Source organism: Xenopus tropicalis, chromosome 2, assembly GCF_000004195.4.
Source record: "Xenopus tropicalis strain Nigerian chromosome 2, UCB_Xtro_10.0, whole genome shotgun sequence".
NCBI classification, from domain to species: Eukaryota; Metazoa; Chordata; class Amphibia; order Anura; family Pipidae; genus Xenopus; species Xenopus tropicalis.
The window spans coordinates 178,925,642-178,945,894 of NC_030678.2; the positions used below are offsets into that span (position 1 = coordinate 178,925,642).

Here is a 20,253-nt window from a genome sequence, read left to right on the forward strand (position 1 = left end):
TTTTGTTCCGTAAACTTTTGTCGCTATAAATAAACGCAGAGCTCCCACCCCATTGGCACCAGGGGGCGCTAGGCCTTCAGCTTTGGTGCCGCTTTGCTTAACCCTTTGTGTGGATGTGGCAAATTTGTTCTCTGGCCCTTATCCCTTCCGGGTTCTACAGTAACTAACAGGCCTCATACCTTCCCTAGCATGGGGGTCATTCACTGACCGGAACCGGGCAATCCCCCCACTGAGCCCTCAGCCTGGCAGGTCTGTACTTCCGCTTCCGTGCTGTTTGTGCCTCTGGGTACTGGGAATGCCAGGGGGGCTGTAAGGTGCCACAGACAGTCACTATTTATTGGGCTGGGGGGGCTGTTTGTGCCTCTGGGTACTGGGAATGCCAGAGGGGCTGTAAGGTGCCACAGACAGTCACTATTTATTGGGCTGGGGGGGCTGTTTGTGCCTCTGGGTACTGGGAATGCCAGGGGGGCTGTAAGGTGCCACAGACAGTCACTATTTATTGGGCTGGGGGGGCTGTTTGTGCCTCTGGGTACTGGGAGTGCCAGGGGGGCTGTAAGGTGCCACAGACAGTCACTATTTATTAGGCTGGGGGGGGGCTGTTTGTGCCTCTGGGTACTGGGAATGCCGGGGGGGCTGTAAGGTGCCACAGACAGTCACTATTTATTGGGCTGGGGGGGGGGCTGTTTGTGCCTCTGGGTACTGGGAATGCCAGGGGGGCTGTAAGGTGCCACAGACAGTCACTATTTATTGGGCTGGGGGGGGGGGGGGCTGTTTGTGCCTCTGGGTACTGGGAATGCCAGGGGGGCTGTAAGGTGCCACAGACAGTCACTATTTATTGGGCTGGGGGGCTGTTTGTGCCTCTGGGTACTGGGAATGCCAGGGGGGCTGTAAGGTGCCACAGACAGTCACTATTTATTGGGCTGGGGGGGCTGTTTGTGCCTCTGGGTACTGGGAGTGCCAGGGGGGCTGTAAGGTGCCACAGACAGTCACTATTTATTGGGCTGGGGGGGGGCTGTTTGTGCCTCTGGGTACTGGGAATGCCGGGGGGGCTGTAAGGTGCCACAGTCAGTCACTATTTATTGGGCTGGGGGGGGGCTGTTTGTGCCTCTGGGTACTGGGAATGCCGGGGGGGCTGTAAGGTGCCACAGACAGTCACTATTTATTGGGCTGGGGGGGGGGGCTGTTTGTGCCTCTGGGTACTGGGAATGCCAGGGGGGGCTGTAAGGTGCCACAGACAGTCACTATTTATTGGGCTGGGGGGGGGGGGCTGTTTGTGCCTCTGGGTACTGGGAATGCCAGGGGGGCTGTAAGGTGCCACAGACAGTCACTATTTATTGGGCTGGGGGGGGGGCTGTTTGTGCCTCTGGGTACTGGGAATGCCAGGGGGGGCTGTAAGGTGCCACAGACAGTCACTATTTATTGGGCTGGGGGGGGGGGCTGTTTGTGCCTCTGGGTACTGGGAATGCCAGGGGGGCTGTAAAGTGCCACAGTCAGTCACTATTTATTGGGCTGGGGGGGCTGTTTGTGCCTCTGGGTACTGGGAATGCCAGGGGGGCTGTAAGGTGCCACAGACAGTCACTATTTATTGGGCTGGGGGGGGGGGCTGTTTGTGCCTCTGGGTACTGGGAATCCCCATTGCCCCTGCGCTGTAGCTCAGCTAACTTATCAATTTGTGGGGAAATGTGAATGTAGCCAGTGATTAAAAAGTCAGCAACGTGCTGCCCATTTCTAGGCGCCATCATTGCCGGGACATTATGAGGTTAAGTGACTTTGTCCATGGTCACAAGGTAAGGGGCCCAGTGGGTGGGTGGGTGCTGCCATAGCTTGCCTTACATTTATGGGTCTTGAGTTAGACTCCTGCCCTGGGGGCTCTGCTGATATCAATGGGCTCAGTTCTGACACCTACCCACTGGGTATCCGAGCTGAGCCCCATTGATGTAGGCAGGGCTCCCAGGGCGGGAATCGAACTCAGGGCCCATCGGTGTAAGGCGGGCACCCTACCCACTGAGCTATCCTTCCTCCTCCCACTTGTAGGGTGTTTTTTCGTAATCTTGTCTTCTGCATATTGGCGGTTGGTGTATCCTAACCGACTGACTGAAACACTCAGGGTTACAGCCTGCTGCTTGCCCCAAGCCCTATATAACTAGGGGGGCTGTTATAGTAGGGGGAATCCTCCATTTATCAACATTCTCTGGGGGGGGAGTCACAGAGGGGAGAGAGGTCTTCTTTGCAGTAAAAGTGGTGGGAAAACTGGCGGAAACACTTTCTCACAGAAATCTGCCTAAATTCCAACTCAGCCGCCACTTTCCCATTTGTGGGGAAAGAAAGACTGTCTTTTAAAGGGCATTTTCCCGCCATTTTCAAAATGGAGTGAAGCTCAGTGCTACATCTCATCAGCAAACACAGATACACCGCTTACACTGACCTCAAGTCATTAATGAACAAATTCAATTAAAATATCAGTTTGTCAGAAAATATGATGAAAAAGTAACTGTTTGCGCCATTACATAAGGGGGTTTGTTTCTCCTACAGATTCCTGGACTCCATCTTGGTCCAACTCAGCCCCATATGTTGCCCCACACGTGCCTGTAGCCCCTCTCTGTCCCATCATGTTCAACCCCTTCCCTGTAATATTCCCTGTTATGCCTATAGCTCTATGCATGGGGGCCACCGATAGGGGAAGGGGGAACCCCCTGGACTTGTACTGCAATAAAGGTTAATCCCTATACACATATATATATTTATTTTTCCAAACCAGCCAGTCAGTTCTAAAACCAGCCCCAAACTAGCCAAAAGCCATTTTGGAAGTAGCCCAACCATCCAGCTGGGGTGGCTGATAATTCCCTCTGTGCCCAGTCCAGCTGGGGTGGCTGATAATTCCCCCTGTGCCCAGTCCAGCTGGGATGGCTGATAATTCCCTCTGTGCCCAGTCCAGCTGGGGTGGCTGATAATTCCCTCTGTGCCCAGTCCAGCTGGGATGGCTGATAATTCCCCCTGTGCCCAGTCCAGCTGGGATGGCTGATAATTCCCCCTGTGCCCAGTCCAGCTGGGGGGGCTGATAATTCCCCCTGTGCCCAGTCCAGCTGGGATGGCTGATAATTCCCCCTGTGCCCAGTCCAGCTGGGGTGGCTGATAATTCCCCCTGTGCCCAGTCCAGCTGGGGGGGCTGATAATTCCCCCTGTGCCCAGTCCAGCTGGGGGGGCTGATAATTCCCTCTGTGCCCAGTCCAGCTGGGGTGGCTGATAATTCCCTCTGTGCCCAGTCCAGCTGGGGTGGCTGATAATTCCCCCTGTGCCCAGTCCAGCTGGGGTGGCTGATAATTCCCTCTGTGCCCAGTCCAGCTGGGGGGGCTGATAATTCCCCCTGTGCCCAGTCCAGCTGGGGTGGCTGATAATTCCCCCTGTGCCCAGTCCAGCTGGGATGGCTGATAATTCCCCCTGTGCCCAGTCCAGCTGGGATGGCTGATAATTCCCCCTGTGCCCAGTCCAGCTGGGGGGGCTGATAATTCCCTCTGTGCCCAGTCCAGCTGGGGTGGCTGATAATTCCCTCTGTGCCCAGTCCAGCTGGGGTGGCTGATAATTCCCTCTGTGCCCAGTCCAGCTGAGGTGGCTGATAATTCCCCCTGTGCCCAGTCCAGCTGGGGGGGCTGATAATTCCCCCTGTGCCCAGTCCAGCTGGGGGGGCTGATAATTCCCTCTGTGCCCAGTCCAGCTGGGGTGGCTGATAATTCCCTCTGTGCCCAGTCCAGCTGGGGGGGCTGATAATTCCCCCTGTGCCCAGTCCAGCTGGGGTGGCTGATAATTCCCCCTGTGCCCAGTCCAGCTGGGATGGCTGATAATTCCCCCTGTGCCCAGTCCAGCTGGGATGGCTGATAATTCCCCCTGTGCCCAGTCCAGCTGGGGGGGCTGATAATTCCCTCTGTGCCCAGTCCAGCTGGGGTGGCTGATAATTCCCTCTGTGCCCAGTCCAGCTGGGGTGGCTGATAATTCCCTCTGTGCCCAGTCCAGCTGAGGTGGCTGATAATTCCCCCTGTGCCCAGTCCAGCTGGGGGGGCTGATAATTCCCTCTGTGCCCAGTCCAGCTGGGGGGGCTGATAATTCCCTCTGTGCCCAGTCCAGCTGGGGTGGCTGATAATTCCCTCTGTGCCCAGTCCAGCTGGGGTGGCTGATAATTCCCTCTGTGCCCAGTCCAGCTGGGGTGGCTGATAATTCCCCCTGTGCCCAGTCCAGCTGGGGTGGCTGATAATTCCCCCTGTGCCCAGTCCAGCTGGGGTGGCTGATAATTCCCTCTGTGCCCAGTCCAGCTGGGGGGGCTGATAATTCCCTCTGTGCCCAGTCCAGCTGGGGTGGCTGATAATTCCCTCTGTGCCCAGTCCAGCTGAGGTGGCTGATAATTCCCCCTGTGCCCAGTCCAGCTGGGGGGGCTGATAATTCCCTCTGTGCCCAGTCCAGCTGGGGGGCTGATAATTCCCTCTGTGCCCAGTCCAGCTGGGGTGGCTGATAATTCCCTCTGTGCCCAGGTCCAGCTGGGGGGGCTGATAATTCCCCTCTGTGCCCAGTCCAGCTGGGGGGGCTGATAATTCCCTCTGTGCCCAGTCCAGCTGGGGTGGCTGATAATTCCCTCTGTGCCCAGTCCAGCTGGGGTGGCTGATAATTCCCCCTGTGCCCAGTCCAGCTGAGGTGGCTGATAATTCCCCCTGTGCCCAGTCCAGCTGAGGTGGCTGATAATTCCCCCTGTGCCCAGTCCAGCTGGGGGGGCTGATAAATTCCCTCTGTGCCCAGTCCAGCTGGGGTGGCTGATAATTCCCTCTGTGCCCAGTCCAGCTGGGGTGGCTGATAATTCCCCCTGTGCCCAGTCCAGCTGGGATGGCTGATAATTCCCTCTGTGCCCAGTCCAGCTGGGGTGGCTGATAATTCCCCCTGTGCCCAGTCCAGCTGGGATGGCTGATAATTCCCTCTGTGCCCAGTCCAGCTGGGGTGGCTGATAATTCCCTCTGTGCATCCAGGTCCACTGCAGGGGTGGCTGATAATTCCCCCTGCTGCCCAGTCCAGCTGGGATGGCTGATAATTCCCTCTGTGCCCAGTCCAGCTGGGGGGGCTGATAATTCCCTCTGTGCCCAGTCCAGCTGGGGGGGCTGATAATTCCCCCTGTGCCCAGTCCAGCTGGGATGGCTGATAATTCCCTCTGTGCCCAGTCCAGCTGGGGGGGCTGATAATTCCCCCTGTGCCCAGTCCAGCTGGGATGGCTGATAATTCCCCCTGTGCCCAGTCCAGCTGGGATGGCTGATAATTCCCTCTGTGCCCAGTCCAGCTGGGGTGGCTGATAATTCCCCCTGTGCCCAGTCCAGCTGGGGGGGCTGATAATTCCCCCTGTGCCCAGTCCCTGCAGGTTATAGTAGTTTTGCTGATTCAGGTTCAGCAAAGAGGAATGGAAAAGGGAGCTTCTGTCTATAATTGCATGCTGGGTAGTGTAGTTTTATATTAGTCAGCTGTAGGCTAATTGTAAGAGACAAACTACATTACCCAGCATGCACTTGGATAGGCATGTCAGAGGAATAAAACTTTGCCTAGTTCCAAACTACAAACCCGCCAAGGCACCAAAAACTAGCGCAGATCTGTACCTTGGCAGGTTAGGGAACCCACCGGGGCTTTAAATTAGTAGCCCAACCCGCCAACCTGGCAACCCTGCCCCTGTAACCCCTCCAGCAATATAAAGGTAAGCACGGGGGGCCGAGGAGGGGGGCATTGCAACAACTACCTCAGGGGCCAGAATTGCCCCTGTGTATATATATATAATGTTTTTGTATGAGCATGTTTCTTTAGATCGCCACTAAAAACCTGCAGCAAGTTTAAACAAGGCTGAAACCTGGGGTTAGCGCCCCTTCAGAAATGGCCCATCCCAGAGTGCTTAGCGGCCTATTGTACTGCCCCAGCTATAGCTCAGGCTTAGCCCCGCCCCTTCCCTTAGTAAGACGCTTCCTTTGAGGAGTGAGAGAATCCCCTCCTGATATGGTTGCCAGGTCGGCGGTTTTCCTGCCCAATTGGGCTACTAATTTAAAGCCCAGGCGGGTTTCCAAAGTACAAACCCGCCAAGGTACAGATTTGGGCTATTTTTTTTAAACCTTGGCGGTTTGTACTTTGGAAACTAGCCAAAGTTTTTTCCCCTAGTAAACCTGACATGCATGCTGGGTAATGTAGTTTGTATCTAACAATTAGCCTACAGCTAGGATTAATATAAAACTACAGTACCCAGCATGCAATTGGACAGTATAGACAGGCGCCATTTTGTATTCCTTTTTGCTCTATAGGGAATGTGATTGTACTGTTACTTTCTACTGGGATGTGGGGCAGTTCTACCCCCTGCTCTATAGGGTATGTGATTGTACTGTTACTTTCTACTGGGATGTGGGGCAGTTCTACCCCCTGCTCTATAGGGTATGTGATTGTACTGTTACTTTCTACTGGGATGTGGGGCAGTTCTACCCCCTGCTCCCTGCTCTATAGGGTATGTGATTGTACTGTTACTTTCTACTGGGATGTGGGGCAGTTCTACCCCCTGCTCTATAGGGTATGTGATTGTACTGTTACTTTCTACTGGGATGTGGGGCAGTTCTACCCCCTGCTCCCTGCTCTATAGGGTATGTGACTGTACTGTTACTTTCTACTGGGATGTGGGGCAGTTCTACCCCCTGCTCCCTGCTCTATAGGGTATGTGATTGTACTGTTACTTTCTACTGGGATGTGGGGCAGTTCTACTCCCTGCTCTATAGGGTATGTGATTGTACCGTTACTTTCTACTGGGATGTGGGGCAGTTCTACCCCCTGCTCTATAGGGTATGTGATTGTACCGTTACTTTCTACTGGGATGTGGGGCAGTTCTACCCCCTGCTCTATAGGGTATGTGATTGTACTGTTACTTTCTACTGGGATGTGGGGCAGTTCTACCCCCTGCTCTATAGGGTATGTGATTGTACTGTTACTTTCTACTGGGATGTGGGGCAGTTCTACCCCCTGCCCCCTGCTCTATAGGGTAGGTGATTGTACTGTTACTTTCTACTGGGATGTGGGGCAGTTCTACCCCCTGCTCTATAGGGTATGTGATTGTACTGTTACTTTCTACTGGGATGTGGGGCAGTTCTACCCCCTGCTCTATAGGGTATGTGATTGTACTGTTACTTTCTACTGGGATGTGGGGCAGTTCTACCCCCTGCCCCCTGCTCTATAGGGTAGGTGATTGTACTGTTACTTTCTACTGGGATGTGGGGCAGTTCTACCCCCTGCTCCCTGCTCTATAGGGTGTGTGATTGTACTGTTACTTTCTACTGGGATGTGGGGCAGTTCTACCCCCTGCTCCCTGCTCTATAGGGTATGTGATTGTACTGTTACTTTCTACTGGGATGTGGGGCAGTTCTACCCCCTGCTCCCTGCTCTATAGGGTATGTGATTGTACTGTTACTTTCTACTGGGATGTGGGGCAGTTCTACCCCCTGCTCTATAGGCACTGGGATGTGGGGCAGTTCTACCCCCTGCTCCCTGCTCTATAGGGTATGTGATTGTACTGTTACTTTCTACTGGGATGTGGGGCAGTTCTACCCCCTGCTCTATAGGCACTGGGATGTGGGGCAGTTCTACCCCCTGCTCCCTGCTCTATAGGGTATGTGATTGTACTGTTACTTTCTACTGGGATGTGGGGCAGTTCTACCCCCTGCTCTATAGGGTATGTGATTGTACTGTTACTTTCTACTGGGATGTGGGGCAGTTCTACCCCCTGCTCTATAGGGTATGTGATTGTACTGTTACTTTCTACTGGGATGTGGGGCAATTCTACCCCCTGCTCTATAGGGTATGTGATTGTACTGTTACTTTCTACTGGGATGTGGGGCAATTCTACCCCCTGCTCTATAGGGTATGTGATTGTACTGTTACTTTCTACTGGGATGTGGGGCAGTTCTACTGGAATAGGACAGGGGTCGGATACCTTTTTGGCTGAGAGCCATAAACACCACATATTTTAAAATGTAATTCCGTGAGAGCCATACAATATGATTGGCTGCGGGGCAAGGTAGGGCGGGTGCCAAGGATGCCGGATGCGGAGGAGGGCGTGGCCTGCGCTTAGCGGATAGAAGACGTGTTCTAAGGCAGGCAGGTTATATTGAGGCATTATGGTTGAACGTGTTGGACGTACGTCTTTTTTCAACCTAACTTACTATGTTACTATGAGGGCGTGGCCTGCGCTCAGTGGATGGAAGACGTGTTGTAAGGCTTAGAACACGTCTTCTATCTGCCGAGCGCAGGCCACGCCCCCTGTTTTTTTTTTTTTTTTTATTAAAGATTTGGCAGCGAGCCAGACGCAGCCATTAAATAGCCACATCTGGCTCCCGAGCCACAGGTTCCTACCCCTGGGATAGAGCGTACCTGGGCCTTAGGGTGGAAGCTCCTGGCATGAAGGCAGCTATTTGTCGCCATTGGGTTTTGATACAAGTCCGTATGTAAAGTCGTTCCTACTCTCTGGCTTTGGGCATCCAGTGTCACTAGATAACATTCCCCAACAGGGACAGAAATCTCTCGTAAAATATTAAGCAAATGAGTTGTATCTTGTATATATGACTTACCCGACAGAAATGTATCTAAAAAGATGGCTATTGGTTGGAAAATAGAGTCAACCCCTGCTATAATGGGGCGCCCTGGGGGATGCATTGGGTCCTTATGTATTTTGGGTAGGGCATAAATGACAGGCGTCACAGGATGTTTATTGAGCAAAAAATCTGCTTGCGTCTGGGTAATAATGCTCTTTTGCACGGCCTTAGTTACTGCAAGCTTAATCATCTTCCCAATATTAAACACTGGGTCATAAGGGAGGACCTTATAGTGATCTTTATTATTTATTTATACATAGAAGTAGATACCATATACCAGCAGGGGGTAACAGCGCTCAGATGATATCTCCTGTATTATATACCAACTGGGCACTCTTATACTGCTCAGAAAATATCTCCATTACTCCCCTATCAGCTCCCCAGTGTAGGTTCTTCTGTTCTATGATTATTTCCATGTATCCCCATTGGCCCTGCGCTGTAGCTCAGCTCCCCTATCAATTGGCTTCTTATTGCCAGTGATGAGAAAGGGATTTTCCCTGTGACAGTTGCTTCCAGCTGCCATAGACACTGTGACAGGGACAATTTAATAGCCGGCATCATAAATCATGCAAAAAAGAGGATTTGTGGGGAAATGTGAATGTAGCCAGTAATTAAAAAGTCAGCAACGTGCTGCCCATTTCTAGACGCATCATTGCCGGGACATTAGGAGGTTAAGTGACTTTGTCCATGGTCACAAGGTAAGGGGCCCAGTGGGTGGGTGGGTGCTGCCATAGCTTGCCTTACATTTATGGGTCTTGAGTTAGATTCCTGCCCTGGGGGCTCTTGCTTACACTGGGGCTCAATTCTGATACCGTCCCTACCCACCCAATCAGAGCTGAGCCCCATTGATGTAGGCAGGGCTCCCAGGCGGGAATCGAACTCAGGGCCCATCGGTGTAAGGCGGGCACCCTACCCGCTGAGCTATCCTTCCTCCTCCCACTTGTAGGGTGTTTTTTCGTAATCTTGTCTTCTGCATATTGGCGGTTGGTGTATCCTAACCGACTGACTGAAACACTCAGGGTTACAGCCTGCTGCTTGCCCCAAGCCCTATATAACTAGGGGGGCTGTTATAGTAGGGGGAATGAATCCTCCATTTATCAACATTCTCTGGGGGGGGGAGTCACAGAGGGGAGAGAGGCCTTCTTTGCAGTAAAAGTGGTGGGAAAAGTGGGGGAAAACACTTTCTCACAGAAATCTGCCTAAATTCCAACTCAACCGCCACTTTCCCATTTTTGGGGAAAGAAAGACTGTCTTTTAAAGGGCATTTCCCCGCCATTTTTAAAATGGAGTGAAGCTCAGTGTAACTGTCAGATCAATTGTAAGCTCTGCTGTTTTGTTTCACCCAGTCTCCATTTCCCACCTCTGGGGGGGGGGCATGGGGGGTCAGTAACAGGTTAACATGGGCAAAAAGCCTCATTAACACTTTATAAACAAGTAAAACACTGATTAAACAAAAAGTTGAATTGATATCTTGTATATAAAACCTTTTTACCTCACATTCGCATTGTTATGGGAGATTTAGCTGAATGAATGGGGCAATAATAACATTCTGAGTGAATATATTGGATACATTTTAATTTAAAGGAAAAGTAAAGCCTCCCAGGCAAATGTAGCATACTGAAATCTTCATAATTTTTTCTTAGTGCCACTTGGGGGGTATTAAAGGCTACATATCTCCTTTCATATTGATTTGTGCTGTAAGGTGCCACAGACAGTCACTATTTATTGGGCTGGGGGGGGGGCTGTTTGTGCCTCTGGGTACTGGGAATGCCAGGGGGGCTGTAAGGTGCCACAGACAGTCACTATTTATTGGGCTGGGGGGGGCTGTTTGTGCCTCTGGGTACTGGGAATGCCAGGGGGGCTGTAAGGTGCCACAGACAGTCACTATTTATTGGGCTGGGGGGGCTGTTTGTGCCTCTGGGTACTGGGAATGCCAGGGGGGCTGTAAGGTGCCACAGACAGTCACTATTTATTGGGCTGGGGGGGGGGGGCTGTTTGTGCCTCTGGGTACTGGGAATGCCAGGGGGGCTGTAAGGTGCCACAGACAGTAACTATTTATTGGGCTGGGGGGGCTGTTTGTGCCTCTGGGTACTGGGAATGCCAGGGGGGCTGTAAGGTGCCACAGTCACTATTTATTGGGCTGGGGGGGGCTGTTTGTGCCTCTGGGTACTGGGAATGCCAGGGGGGCTGTAAGGTGCCACAGACAGTCACTATTTATTGGGCTGGGGGGGCTGTTTGTGCCTCTGGGTACTGGGAATGCCAGGGGGGCTGTAAGGTGCCACAGACAGTCACTATTTATTGGGCTGGGGGGGGGGCTGTTTGTGCCTCTGGGTACTGGGAATGCCAGGGGGGCTGTAAGGTGCCACAGACAGTCACTATTTATTGGGCTGGGGGGGGCTGTTTGTGCCTCTGGGTACTGGGAATGCCAGGGGGCTGTAAGGTGCCACAGACAGTCACTATTTATTGGGCTGGGGGGGCTGTTTGTGCCTCTGGGTACTGGGAATGCCAGGGGGGCTGTAAGGTGCCACAGACAGTCACTATTTAATGGGCTGGGGGGGGGGGCTGTTTGTGCCTCTGGGTACTGGGAATGCCAGGGGGGCTGTAAGGTGCCACAGACAGTCACTATTTATTGGGCTGGGGGGGGCTGTTTGTGCCTCTGGGTACTGGGAATGCCAGGGGGGCTGTAAGGTGCCACAGACAGTCACTATTTATTGGGCTGGGGGGGGCTGTTTGTGCCTCTGGGTACTGGGAATGCCAGGGGGGCTGTAAGGTGCCACAGACAGTCACTATTTATTGGGCTGGGGGGGCTGTTTGTTCCTCTGGGTACTGGGAATGCCAGGGGGGCTGTAAGGTGCCACAGACAGTCACTATTTATTGGGCTGGGGGGGCTGTTTGTGCCTCTGGGTACTGGGAATGCCGGGGGAGCTGTAAGGTGCCACAGACAGTCACTATTTATTGGGCTGGGGGGGCTGTTTGTGCCTCTGGGTACTGGGAATGCCAGGGGGGCTGTAAGGTGCCACAGACAGTCACTATTTATTGGGCTGGGGGGGGCTGTTTGTGCCTCTGGGTACTGGGAATGCCGGGGGAGCTGTAAGGTGCCACAGACAGTCACTATTTATTGGGCTGGGGGGGGCTGTTTGTGCCTCTGGGTACTGGGAATGCCGGGGGCTGTAAGGTGCCACAGACAGTCACTATTTATTGGGCTGGGGGGGCTGTTTGTGCCTCTGGGTACTGGGAATGCCAGGGGGGCTGTAAGGTGCCACAGACAGTCACTATTTATTGGGCTGGGGGGGCTGTTTGTGCCTCTGGGTACTGGGAATGCCAGGGGGGCTGTAAGGTGCCACAGACAGTCACTATTTATTGGGCTGGGGGGGGGGCTGTTTGTGCCTCTGGGTACTGGGAATGCCGGGGGGGCTGTAAGGTGCCACAGACAGTCACTATTTATTGGGCTGGGGGGGGGGCTGTTTGTGCCTCTGGGTACTGGGAATGCCAGGGGGGCTGTAAGGTGCCACAGACAGTCACTATTTATTGGGCTGGGGGGGGATGTTTGTGCCTCTGGGTACTGGGAATGCCAGGGGGGCTGTAAGGTGCCACAGTCAGTCACTATTTATTGGGCTGGGGGGGGGGCTGTTTGTGCCTCTGGGTACTGGGAATGCCGGGGGGGCTGTAAGGTGCCACAGACAGTCACTATTTATTGGGCTGGGGGGGCTGTTTGTGCCTCTGGGTACTGGGAATGCCAGGGGGGCTGTAAGGTGCCACAGACAGTCACTATTTATTGAGTTGGGGGGGGGGGGTATAGTTAAACTGCCAGGGCCTATTTTGTACCCTGGCAGGTTTGTGCCGCGGGGCTAGCACTTTATGGCTGTGACTAGCAGGGCAGGGCTAATGGCTACAGGTTTGGCTCTTTGATCCTCCTGCAATAAAGGAACTGCCTTTAGCTTTGAAGAGAAGGAGGGACAGGGCCATAAAGCTGTAAATGGGGGAGACCATACAGGCTCAGTCACACACTGATTATTATTATTATTGCCCCCAGTGGGGCCACAAAAGCCTGCCCCTCACTGCAGGGTAAGTTGCTCAGCACCCAAAGGAACCCATGGGGCCATGCAGGGATCTAATGCCTCTCGCTGAACTACAACTCCCATAGTGCCTCAGTTGTATTTATACTGCAGCCTGTATGTGAGGAAACAGTGGAACCAAGGGGGGGTTTGGAGATGTTTAATAATCTAATGCTGAAGCCAAAGGGTACTGGGAGCTGTAGGGGCATGGCTCGCGAAGAGCAGGGGTATATGGGGGTTTCACGGGAAGTGGGGGGGGGGGGGCAGAGCTTCTTCCCCTCTGTTGGTGGGGCTCATGGAACAGGGGCAGAGCAGTAGCCAATCCAAAACTGTGATCATTTAACTGCAACAAATGCTAAAATGAAAGCAGAATTCTGATTGGCTCTCTGGGAAACTGTCTTCCCTGGAATTTGCCCCAGGTCTGGAAATCAGGATTTGTTTCCAGTTGTTGCCCGCACTACGTACCCTGCTTATATGTGGGGCAAATGTGGGAGCAGTGAGCCTTATATTATTTGTTATTGCATGCGGGAGCTGCCATACTGCTCCCTACCTGTAAGGAAATGGCGCCCCTAGTGGGTCAGGGTACTGGGCAGCGCTCACATCTCCCCATTGGTCAGTGTAATGGCCCAGCGACGCCTCCTGTTGTCACCCAGATGGTTGCTATGAGCTGCCATAGGGTGAGAGGCTGGGTGGGTGCATGTGAGGTTCACAATTTGTGTGGGGCACACACTGACTACTTGTCCATATGGCTGTGTGTCTCTCCCTGCGGGACTGAGCCCCTATTGGGGCTGTGTAATGAGCGGCTGCCCATCAGGATCAGCTCATAGTCTCTCTGCCCACTGGGGAAACTCTGTACCCCCCCTCCTTCCAAGGGCCCCAAATGCCCAATAGCAGGAGCATGAGGTGCATTGTGGGACGGATGATTTTGGCTTTGGCACCAGCGGTGCAGCACCGGGGTGATACCCACATCTCTGGGCACTTCGGTTTTATGTTCCTCTGTGCCTACTTGGGTAAATCTCATGTGCCTGGGGTAGTGTGAGGGGCAGAGTGGGGCAGTGTAGGGGGCAGAGTGGGGCTGTATGAGGGGCCCGAGTTTGGCAGTGTGAGGGGGCAAAGTGGGGCAGTACAAGGGGCAGAGTGGGGCTGTACGAGGGGCCCGAGTTGGGCAGTGTGAGGGGGCAAAGTGGGGCTGTGTGAGGAGCAGAGTGGGGCAGTGTGAGGGACCTGAGTGGGGCAGTGTGAGGGGGCAGAGTGGGGCAGTGTGAGGGGGCAGAGTGGGGCAGTGTGAGGGACCTGAGTGGGGCAGTGTGAGGGGGCAGAGTGGGGCAGTGTGAGGGGGCAGAGTGGGGCAGTGTGAGGGGGCAAAGTGGGGCAGTGTGAGGGGGCAAAGTGGGGCAGTGTGAGGGGGCAAAGTGGGGCAGTACGAGGGGCAGAGGGGGGCTGTACGAGGGGCAGAGTGGGGCAGAGGGGGGCTGTACGAGGGGCAGAGGGGGGCTGTACGAGGGGCAGAGTGGGGCAGAGGGGGGCTGTACGAGGGGCAGAGGGGGGCTGTACGAGGGGCAGAGGGGGGCTGTACGAGGGGCAGAGTGGGGCAGAGGGGGGCTGTACGAGGGGCAGAGGGGGCTGTACGAGGGGCAGAGGGGGGCTGTACGAGGGGCAGAGGGGGGCTGTACGAGGGGCAGTGTGAGGGGCCCTTCTTGTCCCCGGCTCATTATGTTCTTTCATGGAAATTCCACTCTGCCTGGAAATGTTTATGATCCCAATGGCAGGGAATTCCTGTCCTGTGCCTGCAGGGCCCCCAGCCTTGTAGTACCCAGCATGCAATGGGGCACTAATTACTGCCCCCCCCCCCCAGCAGCTGTGCCTTCAAGACTCAACACATTCCCAGTGGATCAGCCCCTCGCCGAGCAGTTGGGACATGCCGAGCCCACAGAGCCGAGCCCACAGAGCCCACAGAGCCGAGCCCACAGAGCCCACAGAGCCGAGCCCACAGAGCCGAGCCCACAGAGCCGAGCAGGGGTGTATGGAGTTGAAGTTAAACTTGGGCTGATCATTTCCTATTGTTCTGCTGCTGCTGCCGGGGGACTGGGTCGCTCCCTCTACACAAGAACCTGGGGGGTCAGTTTGTAGGGATTGTGGGCACCATTGTGGCCCTTGTAATGCCCCAGTGCCATCCCTCCGGTTAGCCTGTGGGGCACTAGGGCTGCTTCTTGCTGATGGGACGCCCTTCTGGATGTCACACTGAGAAGTACTCGGCCCTTCTATGGACTTCTGATTCCCTATTGTGCAACTCATTGGCAGAACCCTGAGGCACTGTTAGAGGTAAGTTACCCCGGGGGCAGTAAGCTTGCTCGGTGATAACCTGCGGGATGTGCCAACTGGGGCCCCAGTGTTACCCACTGTGCATGTAGATGGGAGGAACACGCCTGGGGGCAATGGGGGAATTTGTATCGGCTCATTGCCCTACTGGGGTAACTTACGGGTGCCCAGTGGTTCTGGGCAGGGAGATTTCCAACCCTTTAAATGCCCCCTGCTTCTTTTCCCTTTGATTTGGTCAATATTCTGTGTATCTCAGTGGCAGTTGGGGGCTGCTGGCCAAACCAGGGGGCCCATAGCTACAGCCAGTTACGGTGAGACTTGGGGGTGAATGCTTATTTGCTGCCCCAGATATTCTGTAGCTGATAGAGTGATGTTTCATATAACTGAGTTAATGGGGACTTGGGGGTGTTGGACCCCAAAGAGAGGCAAAAAGTAATAAAACTGGGGGTGGAGGTGCCTAATGTGGAGCCTCAGAATCCTGGGGGGACAGACGGGGTATCAGGGTGATAGAACCCCCATTGGGCGTGGAGATAACTAATATTCTTATAAAGCAACTGAATTGTGAAATGGATCAGAACTGTGCTGGGATTGTCCTGCCCCACCCTGAGTCCGAACCGCTGCTGGTTCCTTGGCTCCTCACTAACGGGCTGAGCTGTTACCAGCAACGTTCTAGGCTTGTTCTGGGCCAGTGTCCCAGTATATTTGGTTCTATGGGGCGACATTAGCCCATCATTGTGTTCTGGTACCACATCACTGTGTTGGTTCCAGCCAGATGGGGGTTCAGCATCATTTCAGGGGATCCTTCCGGTTCTGTCAGCGCTGAGATTAGAACCCACGTGAGAATCTGTCAGATTTGTGCAATAATAAATAGAGAGAAGTCAGTAAGTGACAATGGGGGCTCCCAGACAGGGGGGATACTGGGGGACTTATAGTGGGGGTACAAGGCTGATTATTGGGAGGGGCATGAGTGGAAGGGAGGTACAAGGCTGATTATTGGGAGGGGCATGAGTGGAAGGGGGTACAAGGCTGATTATTGGGAGGGGCATGAGTGGAAGGGAGGTACAAGGGCTGATTATTGGGAGGGGCATGAGTGGAAGGGGGGTACAAGGCTGATTATTGGGAGGTGGGATGAGTGGAAGGGGGTAACAAGGCTGATTATTGGGAGGGGGATGAGTGGAAGGGGGTACAAGGCTGATTATTGGGAGGGGGATGAGTGGAAGGGGGGTACAAGGCTGATTATTGGGAGGGGATGAGTGGAAGGGGGGTACAAGGCTGATTATTGGGAGGGGGATGAGTGGAAGGGGGGTACAAGGCTGATTATTGGGAGGGGATGAGTGGAAGGGGGGTACAAGGGTGATTATTGGGAGGGGATGAGTGGAAGGGGGTACAAGGCTGATTATTGGGAGGGGGATGAGTGGAAGGGGGTACAAGGCTGATTATTGGGAGGGGGATGAGTGGAAGGGGGGTACAAGGCTGATTATTGGGAGGGGGATTGAAGGGTGAGTGGAAGGGGGGTACAAGGCTGATTATTGGGAGGGGGATGAGTGGAAGGGGGGTACAAGGGTGATTATTGGGAGGGGATGAGTGGGAAGGGGGGTACAAGGCTGATTATTGGGAGGGGGATGAGTGGAAGGGGGTCAGGCTAATTATTGGGAGGGGGATGAGTGGAAGGGGGGTACAAGGCTGATTTATTGGGAGGGGGATGAAGTGGAAGGGGGGTACAAGGCTTGATTATTGGGAGGGGGATGAGTGGAAGGGGGTACAGGTTGATTATTGGGAGGGGATGAGTGGAAGGGGGGTACAAGGCTGATTATTTGGGAGGGGGATGAGTGGAAGGGGGGTACAAGGCTGATTATTGGGAGGGGGATGAGTGGAAGGGGGGTACAAGGTTGCATTATTGGGAGGGGATGAGTGGAGGGGGGGTACAAGGCTGATTATTGGGAGGGGGATGAGTGGAAGGGGGGTACAAGGCTGATCATTGGGAGGGGATGAGTGGAAGGGGGTACAAGGGTGATTATTGGGAGGGGGATGAGTGGAAGGGGGTACAAGGGTGATTATTGGGAGAGGCGGGATGAGTGGAAGGGAGGTACAAGGCTGATTATTGGGAGGGGATGAGTGGTAAGGGGGTACAAGGGTGATTATTGGGAGGGGATGAGTGGAAGGGGGGTACAAGGGTGATTATTGGGAGGGGATGAGTGGAAGGGGGGTACAAGGGTGATTATTGGGAGGGGATGAGTGGAAGGGGGGTAACCCCCCCCCCATAAATGATAATCACTGGTCCACCTGCTCTTTTGCAGCTGAAAGTCCCCCCCATATCTGAGCCATGAGGTTCCTGCTGCTGTTCCTGGGCATCGTGGGCAACCTGTGCCCCTCAGCGGCCCTGCCCTTCATTCTCACCCAGCTGAGCACCCGTAAGAGCAGCTGCAAAGCCATCCCCAGCAGTATGACCCTGTGCCACGGCGTGGGCTACAGCGAGATGCGCCTGCCCAACCTACTGGGCCACGACACCATGAAGGAGGTTCTGCAGCAGGCGGGCTCCTGGGTTCCGCTCCTCACCAAGCAGTGCCACGCAGACACCAAGAAGTTCCTGTGTTCTCTCTTTGCCCCCGTGTGCCTGAGCGAGCTGGAGGAGGCCGTGTACCCGTGCCGCTCCCTGTGCGAGGCAGTGCGGGACGGCTGCACCCCTGTCATGGCAGCCTTTGGCTTCCCCTGGCCTGATATGTTCAACTGTACCCAGTTCCCTCTGGGAAATGAGCTGTGTGTGCCCCCTGCTGGCAGCGAGGATAAGCAGCAAGAGGTGAAAGAAGGTAAGTACCCATAATTCATCTGTACATAGTAAATGTCATTGTGAGTACACAGGGTTCTACCCCCTGCAATTCCCTGCCTAGAGACTAAGGAGATGTACCCCTCAGTGGCTGCTAATATCCTTATCATTTACAGTAGGGGGTACATTATCCCTTATAATACATGAGTGATACTCAGAGTTCCCTGTATAACTCAGCCTGCAGCCTTGTGCCTTTATATGGGGGGCACAGAACCCCTCAGTGACTGCTAATATCCTTATCATTTACAGTAGGGGGTACATTATCCCTTATAATACATGAGTGATACTCAGAGTTCCCTGTATAACTCAGCCTGCAGCCTTGTGCCTTTATATGGGGGGCACAGAACCCCTCAGTGGCTGCTAATATCCTTATCATTTACAGTAGGGGGTACATTATCCCTTATAATACATGACTCCTAATATCCTTATCGTTTACAGAGGCCCCCTGCTCCGCCTGCCGTAACCGGGGTGATGCTGACAAGGATTTCCTACAGAACTACTGCTCCTCTGATTTTGGTGAGTGCAGGTCACATGGTGGGGGGTGTGGGTCCGGGGGTAGGACTAAAGGGAGAAGCTTTAGGCAACACCCCACTAAGGCCATTCATGGGGCGCCATGGGTATAAATGAATACGTTCTACAGTGACTCACATGACAGGGGTCTCAGGAAATCCCCCCAGATCCTGCTCCCCTGTGCTGTACAGTCTAAATTATATTTATAGAAACTGCCCCATGGTATTGAGTTGTTCCAGATGTTGTTAAACTGCAACTCCCAGAATCCACTGTTAAGTGACTGGCTGCTAAACTAGACTGGTGGGACCTGGTGTGTCCGGCATTGGCAGCGATCAGGCAGGATAATAAGGATGAGACAGTTCTGTATATTGGGCACGGGCAGAACTATCCGAGTGCCACCGCAGACTGGCAGAGCTGCCAGTTCATCCATGGGGCAACGGTCCGGCTGTCCAGTGGGGTAATAGTGAGTAACAGGCAGCTTCCCCAACAGACCAATCAGTAAGCTCAGTGTGTAGCTCCACCCTTCTCTTAGCCGGCTGATGGAGCCAATCAGATGGGTTGGTAGTGATGCCATGCTTGGGGAACCCACTCAAGGGGTAAGGGTACCCCCTTGTGCCCCCCGTTCCATCTGACTCCTCCCCCTGTGTCTCATAGCTCTGAAGATAAACATCCGCTCGGTCTCCACCCTGGAAGGAGACGTCATGGTGGTCCCGGAGGCGAGGAGTCGGACCGTGTACAAGAGCAAGGGCTGGAGCGACGAGGAGCTGAGGAAGACCGTGCTGTGGCTGTCGGATGGGGACAACTGCCTCTGCCAGGACATTCACGAGCCAGGGGCCACCGTGCTGGTTCTGGGTCACCGGGCCGACGACAGGCTGGTCATCTCCTGGGTCCGAAAGTGGCAAAAGAGCGAGAAGGAAACCAAGAGATTCTCCAGAACTGTGCGTAAGCTGCAATGCTAGGTACTGCTAGTGGCACGGAGAGGGGGGTCCGGTATCTTGTCCCCGGAACCCGCCCATTCATTTGGGTCTCGGTGGTCCCTCCGGTGCCGCCAGCTCTGATTGGATAGAACTGCTAACCTGTTGGCATCTGTGGGATATAATCAGCAGCTGGAACAGCCCGGAGTCCTCCCTAGATGCATTGTTCTATTGGGTTTGTGGGCCGGCACCGACAGTGGGACTAAAGTGTATGTTGCCTGGGACTGAGGAACCGTGGGCCCAAGGGCTAACTCTCATTTTAATTCATGTTAGTTTGTGTGTGTGGGGGAGGGGGGGCAATGGTGGCCCTATTTCCCATGGCTCCGCCCACAGAGGGTCAGTGAGAATCCCCTATAGGCCCACCCACTGTGCTTAGTCAGTATATGTGCTTCCTTATAGAAGTATATGGGGGTCTATAGAACTGACAGGGGGGCTTCTTTATGTCCATTCCTCCCCCCCCCCCAGCATCAGCCAAGCAACACTCCGCTGGCCCCCCATTCACCCTCAGGCCTTCTACCCCTGTACGTGTGGGTGCAGAGACCCTGTATATAATGAACCCTTTGTCCTTTCTCCTTACTCATGAGCTGTGCCCTGGGGCTGCGCAGACACCCCCCCCCCCCCCCCATTCCTATAATAAGAAACAGATGTCAGAACAAGTTCCTACAGAGCAGGGAACGGCCCCCCCGGGAGATGGGGATTTTCATTTAATGATGGACTGACTGCTGAGCTAGAGACCCGCTCTGTCCGGTACCGGGGGGCCCAGGGTGGGGGGATCCTCGTTACAGAGGGTTCAGCCCACACAATCATTCCCCATTTTTATAACAGCCCTGTATTTGTTTATACGTTACACAGTTTTATATAGTTCTTATAAAGAGACATCTTGTAGAGCGAGTGTGGTTGTGGTTCCTCTGCTTTTGCTCAGCTCTTACCGATTC

At 54.1% G+C, this 20,253-nt stretch overlaps 1 protein-coding gene across 2 annotated transcripts; it reads left to right on the forward strand.

Moving 5' to 3' along the window:
* Positions 1–89: 89 nt before the first annotated feature.
* sfrpx (secreted frizzled-related protein) lies at positions 90–20,209 on the forward strand. Of its 2 annotated transcripts, none has more exons than XM_031895569.1 (4): positions 90–249; positions 17,308–17,817; positions 18,273–18,350; positions 18,999–20,205. In XM_031895569.1, the coding sequence occupies exons 2-4, from the start codon at positions 17,334–17,336 to the stop codon at positions 19,301–19,303; spliced, it is 867 nt and encodes a 288-aa protein (XP_031751429.1). In that variant the 5' UTR covers positions 90–249; positions 17,308–17,333; the 3' UTR covers positions 19,304–20,205.
* Positions 20,210–20,253: the final 44 nt, after the last annotated feature.

What these genes read in the sequence shown, in the direction of transcription:
- sfrpx (XM_031895569.1), top strand. Translation starts at nt 17,334, where the DNA reads ATGAGGTTCCTGCTGCTGTTCCTGGGCATCGTGGGCAACCTGTGCCCC. An exon ending in GCAGCAAGAGGTGAAAGAAG is followed by an intron (nt 17,818 to 18,272) that starts GTAAGTACCCAT and finishes TATCGTTTACAG; the next exon opens with AGGCCCCCTGCTCCGCCTGC. An exon ending in CTACTGCTCCTCTGATTTTG is followed by an intron (nt 18,351 to 18,998) that starts GTGAGTGCAGGT and finishes TGTGTCTCATAG; the next exon opens with CTCTGAAGATAAACATCCGC.